Below are 7,945 nucleotides of genomic sequence, written 5' to 3'. Positions count from 1 at the left end.
GGTGGAACTACCGTAACAAAAGGTGATCAATGACTTTACTATAAATACGTTGACACCCTTCAGGTATAATTCACGTTCTAATCTACTAAAAATCTGTCTAAAATCCTTGCTAACTTATGTATCGGAGTCTCTTGCAGGTACCACCCATCATCTCCTCACGAGGAACTCGGACAGGTGATACCTCGGAATCAACAAGTCAGACGCTGCCATACAAAGAGATCTGAGCCTCACGTTCAGGCCCAAATCAATGTTTCAGGTAATTCTCGGAATACCTACTTTGACTTCAAAATCCTTGCATTTGTTGATTCTCATTGGGGATCCGATTTAGATGATGTTTGCACAACTACTACTTTAACCAAAAGCAATAACTAGTTAGCCCAGAATCTTCTTTTTGAGATTCATAAGTGTTCCAATGTTCCAATATTGCTGTTTTTGTGTTTCATGACATTTGACCAAGCTGCTTTTTTATTCTCAAAATTGATATTCATGAATCATGATCACTCTTAATAAGCATAAAAAAAATAAAAATAAAAAAGTAAAAGAGTATTATCATAGATGATTGTTTTTGCACCTGAAACTATGTAATAAAATGAATTTCATATCATACCATCAATCTTCTATCCACAAAGATGGTGCTTATTATTGGAACGCTTCATATCTATTATTCATCTAACAAGATACAAGCAAAGCTTATTGGTTTCATTGCTTCCCTCACCATTTTAAGAAGACAAAAAAGGGTAGAGGAAGCACAAACTACGTACTAAGAATAATAACAACCTATGACACTAATATAGTAATATATACAAACATGACACAAACAATAATAAAAAGAAACATATAACCTAAGATTGAGAATTAACTAACATGCCAATTGATCTCTAAAGGAAGAGATTTCCTCAAATATAGGAAGCCTTCTGGATCTGTTATTTGATCCCCATGCAGTGAGCAATTCATCTATCCCTTTGACAAAGTCATCATCAAGGCCCAAATTATCCAGATATTGTGATTGAGGGAGATTTGAATTCAATTCCAAAAGCAACTCCTCTGCTCTTTTCTTGGACTTGGTTTCATCGGAGCCAGGAAGCTTTTGATGCAAGACATGTTCAAGAATGTAATAGGCTTCTTCATAACGGGATTGTCTCATGAGGCACACCACCAAGTTGCAAGCCTTGTTGGCGTCAGCATCTATCATTTGGGCTTTCTTGAATACAACCTCCGCCATCATGTAGTTCTCCTTTTGCATGTAGGCCCACCCCAAATTTCCCTAAAAATATATATAGAATAAAACACAGTTAGAATTGCCCTCTACTATTTTAGTTAAAACAAATAAAACTTGTTCATGGATAGCTATTATTTATATTGTATGTTTTCTTCTATAACACCACTCATGCATGAGGTTCTTTTCAATTCAAATCATGAGTTTCTGTCCATCCATACTTTATGTTGAAATTTAATTTAGTTTTTTATTTAAAAAATATGGGGCCACAAGATTAAGCTTTATACTCTTTTATCATCAGAAATTTTGAAATTATATCATAGGATTATTTGCTTCAAAAATTTAAATTATTAAATTAAGATACATTAATAATTCAATTCATACCTGTCCACCAAGAGACTACTCGGACGTGAAGGATGAATAATGCACAAATCCAATCATACTTTCAACATTAAATTCTATCCTATCATTATTGTAAGGTAGATTTTTTTGCCCACTCACTCAAAAATAAATAAAATGCAAAATTATTTCGCACAAGGCACGCATCACCAATTTTAATGCATATTTTGCCTTTCTGTTTTTATTTTCATTATTATGATGTCAATTTTTATATTATTAATTTCAAATTTCCAATCAAATCGAAATAAAAACAAAAAATTGTAAAAGAAAAAAAAAAGGTAAAATATGTTTTTTTATTTTTAATATTTGTTAATTTTTTAATATATTTAACGTTTAATTTAATTTAATTTTGTTCCTAATATTTTTAATTTGTGTCAAAATTAATTTTAGATGTTATTTCCATTTAAAATATTAGGGAGAAAATAAAAAATATTTACTTATAATTTTAATACAAATCGAAAATATTAAAAAAAATTGATCTATAAATTAAAAATGTTATGGACAAAATTAAATTGAATTAAACATTAAACATATTTTTAAAAAAAAATCGTTAGGCCCAAAAATATATTTTTTTGAAAATAAAAATAAGCTAAAGTAAATTAAAGATAGTAATGATGAAAAAGTGCGATAAAGGATAAAAAAAAAAAAAAAAAGAGTTAATATGTATGATGTAATATGAAAAATACCAATAATCTTGCAGTTTCTTGCTTGATAGAAACTTGGAACTTTTTGCCATGAGAGCGAGCAGTCCTTGTGGTCCTTCCATTGAAGGCTTCACCTTGGTAGATTAGTCTTAGCTTTCTCTTCAGCAACTCAATTTGCTCATCAATTCTTCCACATTTCTGTCTTTCACGAACACTCAATTAGATTATTCATCATTTGTTTATTAATTAACTAAATCTCTATTAAGATGTTACTTTGTAACAACATGAAATGACATATATGATTATCCTTTTTACTCTTCAGAATGATAAACAAATCATAATATTGAATATGAGGAGTGCTAGGGCCAGCAACTTTTGTGATTTGTAGCCATCGAATAACCACTAATAATAATTTTAATGGTGTGAGATTTCTTCCAATGACTCACTTTTATTTACTGATTACATGCTGGTCAAAATTTAATAAAGTTACTGGTCCCTAGACTTTACCATTGAGTATATCACAAATTAAATTTATCAATTAATTATGAAATCTATTAAGATGTCACTTTAAATAATACATATATTGTTCTTAAGCCATTGGACATACACATAAAAATTAGTGAATTTCATACAGTGGTGAATTTAACAGGAGCCTTGGCCCCTCAGATATTCAAATAACCTAATATGTTTTTATGAGAATAATTTTTGTTGTTCTTTATACTTGAAAGTTTAAATTTAGAAAATAAGAAATTCAAAATTCTTTACAACTAATATTAATCTATTAATTTTATATTCTAATTATTTAATTATTTTTCATTCAATAACCTACAATAATATAAAAGCCTAAAAACAAGGTGTATAAAGAAAATCTACATTTCTCTAGCTATTTTAACATATATTTTAATCCTTATACTTCTTTAATGATGTAATTTACTAGTATTGGTCTTTATTGCTATAACATAAAACTACTGACCTCCATTCCTTTTTTACTAAATAAACTATCACTTTTAACAATAAAAATTTGATTATAAATAATTTTAATCGTAAAAAAGGTAAGTTAATTTGATACTCATCAAACATACATTAATTCAACAAAATAATCGGAAATGAATATTTCACTGCATAGTAAAACTTGTCAAATGTTTTTTATAGTTTTGTGGAATTAACACAGTTGTTAATGGAATATAGAAGTAGTTTATATTTTTTATATTTAAAATTGTAAAGATATAAATCTTTTATCATTAGAACTAATAATTTATTTAATTTTTATATTAAAACTAAGAAAAAGAAAAGCTAGGTAGCTCATATGAAGTGGAACTAACAGTTTTGAAAGAAGTCTATGTATGTATATACCTTGTAGAGGTCAAGAAGTACATTATCAAGTGACTCTTGAGAATGTTTGGAACAAAGGCTTCTGAAAGATTTGATGGCTTCAATTGCTTCTTCGGATCTGTCTAATTGCTTCATCACAACAGCCATGTCCTTTAAGGCACTGTCCACTTTATCTCCAGCATTTATCGCCTTCCAAAATAACACTATTGCTGCTTCTGGGTCCTTATCTACCAACTGATTAATGTACAATAATAACCATTAATTACTTCATTCATTCTGTTATATCTCTGTATACACTATACACACACGTGCGAGTAAATGCCTTCTCAAGTTGCTGACAATTTATTTTATGGGCAAAGCCTACTTTTCCGCAATTTAAAAATTTCAAAAGGTCTCAATCATCCAAGTTCAATTAGGAATTTTTTTATTGTAAAAAAATATTTTGTCTTTCGAATAAATAATTAAGAATCGAAAAAACATTTAATATATATTTATCTCTGAAAAATGTGTACACAAATATATGCTATAATAATGTAATAGTGTGTTACTATTTTGCTAAATTAATCGAGATATTATTTCATATGATTATCATTATAGAGTGATTATCATATAACTAAATATTAATCTGTAGATGATATATACTTAGGAAAGGATTATATATCATAACATGTTAGAGTTGCATAGATATCTTCTTTTCTATTTTTTCCGGGCGGCAGTGTCACTGTTATGCGTTTTTGGCAGTGTCGGTGATCCTCATTTGACTGTAAAGTTTGGCGACGTATAATGAAATTGAATCGAGTGCAGGTTGTTTAATTTAAGGGAAGAAAGAAAAAGATAAGGGTAAAAAAGGAAATTTACTGCATATCTTTTTACCTAAGGCATTATATTATAGAGTGGAATTCGTGAGAGTCAAACAAACGTATATGACTTTAAATCTAAATGACGAAAAGCAGAAGATTATTAAATCTCTAAGCTGTGTCCCAATTATTTCAAGTTTAATTTGCAAATTGGAAGGTAAAGGAATGGTTGAATTTGAACGATATTATTGTGGATCTTATTCGCAACCTAGTTAGTGGAGACTTTTCAGCAAATGGAATGCAAGAACTGTTAGTTATATTATTCGTTTCTTAAATCATGTGTTTATGTTCGTTATATATACTACTTGAGATATATAAGTATTTAGACACAAATTAAATTTAGATACATAAAAGAATCATAGTTATTTTCGAATAAATGGAATAGCGTTTTGTTTTTAACAAACCGATATATAAGAGACGGAGATGAACACAAATTTACATAGCATTACTTGCTTGTTTTAGCAATAAGGTGATATTATCATCATAGACATTGGTCACTTGATTTGTCGGCCGCACAACCATAGCAATAAGAGGTGGCACACATTTTAATGATTTGAGATATCATATCATAAAATCATATTTTTTTATTTTAATAATCCAATTTATCAATCGAATTGAAATTCAAAAATGTAAAATAAATTTAAAAAAAGAATTTAATTAACTTGTGTCACATTTTAAAAATATAATAATAATTTTTTAAATATTTTTTATATATTTAATACATTAAAAATATAAAAAAAATAATTTTTATAAAATATTTTTTATGGTATATTTAACCTATATACTTAGGGCACCATTTAACAAAATCTTTTAAAAACATATAAGAGCAGTGCATAGTTATCACTGAGGAAGGGTTTTGTAATATGAAACTCAAAATACTTCTGCAAACAATAATAATTTCGGTTGTTCCATAAAATTATACATAATTTATTCAAGTGATTAATCAAAATTCAAATTGATCCAAAAAAAAAAAAAAGAAAAAAAAATTACCTGGGCATGCTTGGCTTTAACATAGAGAGTATCTCCATAAGGTACCTTATGAATAACATGATAAAGGTCATCTTTTTTTCCCTTTGAGCTTTTCTTGCAACCACTCCCTTCCATTTCTCTCTCACACACAAATCACACTCTTTTCTTTTTTCTCGTAATTTCAGACATGCACACCTTATGACTTATGAGTTATGAATTTAGGATAAGAAAAGATTCATTGCAAAGGGGGGTCTACTCTCAGAAAAGAGGGAGACTAAGGAGAGAGGAAAGCATATTTATATATAAATTATGGACAATGAATCTATCTATGATCAAAGAATATGTAACATAGATGAATCTGGATGGGAGTGCGTCTATGTTCCATTTTGGTGTGGGTTTTGGAAATAACAGCTAATCAAAGCTATCTCCTCAAATTGGGAAGCAACACTTGTCGCCATTTGATTAAACATGATATGATTCATTAGTCTTTGATTTTAGACAAAGAGATATCTATAACTTGTAATGCCTTATACGTCATATATATGCTTTCAATATCAATTATTTGTCTTCTCTTAAATTATTATACACCTAAAACATGGATTTAGTTAATATGTATTTTAAGTATATATATTTTTATTTGAATTCTTTTATAAAAATATATAATTTATTACAAAAATGTTTTCTGTTGATATATTTTCGTTGGATATAATTGATGCTAAATTTGACAATTTTAAACTATTTTTTATAGTAATTTATAAGTTTAATGTATTATTATGTATTTATTTAAGCAAAAAATTAAAATTTTGTGTCGATAATATATAATCTTACCATATGCTAAATCCTTAAAAGAATAATTGCCTTCTCTTAAATTATTATACAACTAAACGAAGGGTTTTGCTAATGTGTATTTATTTTAAGTGATCATATTAATATTATTATTTAAATTTTTTAAAAAGAATATAAAAGTTAAAATTTTAATATATTTATTATTATCTGTTTATTTAAATGAAAAATAAAAAATTTGTACTAATAATAATCTTAACATACATTAAACCCTTAAAAGAATAATCGAAAAATATTAAAAATGTGAAAGTAAAGAAGTAATTTATACAGTAATCATAACATATATATATACACCACAATATATAGAGATATATTTCAAGTACACAAAATTTTTTTATTTTGCAATGTCAAATTTTATTATTCTAGTAATTAATTTTTTTATCCAAAGAATATGTGAAATAACATGCATAAACAAAGAAAATTATATTGTAGTTTTTGTGTTTAGGAATATTTTTTAAATCACCTTATTTTTAATAAAGAATTAGAAAAAGCCTTTTAATAAGATTGAGAACACGAGGTATTAATAGAGATATATATATATATTGTACGAGATCATAGATTTAAAGTTCATGTATATATCATGTGACAGAAAAAAAAAATAAAGATATGATTCACAAAAGTAAGGATGCTACTTGGGTTTGTAATGATCAAATATTTTTTGTAAAACGAATTTTTAAGTAGACAATTAATTAATGAAGCAGTAGAAGGATGATAAAGTTTAAATTTAGACAAATTAAACTTTACCTTTAATAATGAAAAACATTGATATACATATAGAAATTGATTTTTGGTTTCAATACGTGTATTGTCTCTATAAATTGAATATGCCTCATTTTTTAATTAATTTTTTACTCTTCCAAATTTTTGCTTTCCTTTTCTTTTTCTATTTATCTTTTATGTCTTTTGTATTAAAATATTAAGTGGTCATATATTACATTATAAGAACTCGACGACATTAAGAAAACATTTTTGTAAAGAGAAAAAATAAAGCATTTGATATTTTTATGAACTAATACACATTTTAAGATATTCACACTGATCTAAATTTATAATGATGTAAACGCTAAAAATAAAAAGAAGAGAAAAAAAAAAAAAGAAAGTGAACTATGACAGTTGAAAATTGTTGTCGGTCTAGAATTTCTTTTTATAGAAATAAGGATTTCGTTGTAAGCATAGTTCCAAACCAATAAACAACTCTCACATCAAATTAAATTTTTATGGTTTTGTCACGAATAACAAACCCCTAATAAGAATTAACCGAAGTATTTGGACTCTGAGTCGTCTCCCTAGGATACAATGAAATGCTCAATTATTGGCTATAAAGGGGTAAGGGGGGTTTTGGTTCATAAGAAGGCATGAAAAGTAAATTAAGCAAGTAATTAAAGAAAGCAAGATAAAGAACTCTTGGTTAAGGCTTAGGTAACTGAGATCACCATCCTTGTCAACAAACCAAATATTAATAATTATGAGAAGCTAACCTATTAAGTCTACTTCTCGAAAGCCTTAAGTACGTAATATTTACTCCTAAGCTTGAAGTACGTCAAATAGGTTTGATCACATCAACCCTTAAGTCCCAAGCTACCTACTAATTAACTTAGTAATGGGTTAGCGTCAATGGGTATCAAATTGATCACCAAGGATTCTCAAATCATCAAATCCATCATACCCAATAACTCAAGTTTACC

General features: G+C 27.4%; 1 protein-coding gene across 1 annotated transcript; it reads right to left on the bottom strand.

Moving 5' to 3' along the window:
• Positions 1-582: 582 nt before the first annotated feature.
• Positions 583-5,701, bottom strand: LOC107637782 (protein SULFUR DEFICIENCY-INDUCED 1-like). Its single transcript, XM_016341103.3, has 4 exons — positions 5,439-5,701; positions 3,613-3,825; positions 2,302-2,457; positions 583-1,264 (listed from the first exon to the last, which is right to left on the bottom strand). Exons 1-4 carry the CDS (start codon positions 5,550-5,552, stop codon positions 860-862), a joined length of 888 nt encoding a protein of 295 aa, XP_016196589.1. The 5' UTR covers positions 5,553-5,701; the 3' UTR covers positions 583-859.
• Between the last annotated feature and the right edge of the window lie 2,244 nt (positions 5,702-7,945).

Source organism: Arachis ipaensis, chromosome B4 (genome assembly GCF_059453495.1).
Source record: "Arachis ipaensis isolate K30076 ecotype BB chromosome B4, ASM5945349v1, whole genome shotgun sequence".
Lineage (NCBI taxonomy): Eukaryota > Viridiplantae > Streptophyta > Magnoliopsida > Fabales > Fabaceae > Arachis > Arachis ipaensis.
The sequence above is the reverse complement of the archived record's forward strand: the minus strand, read 5'-3'. Positions and strand labels throughout refer to the sequence as shown.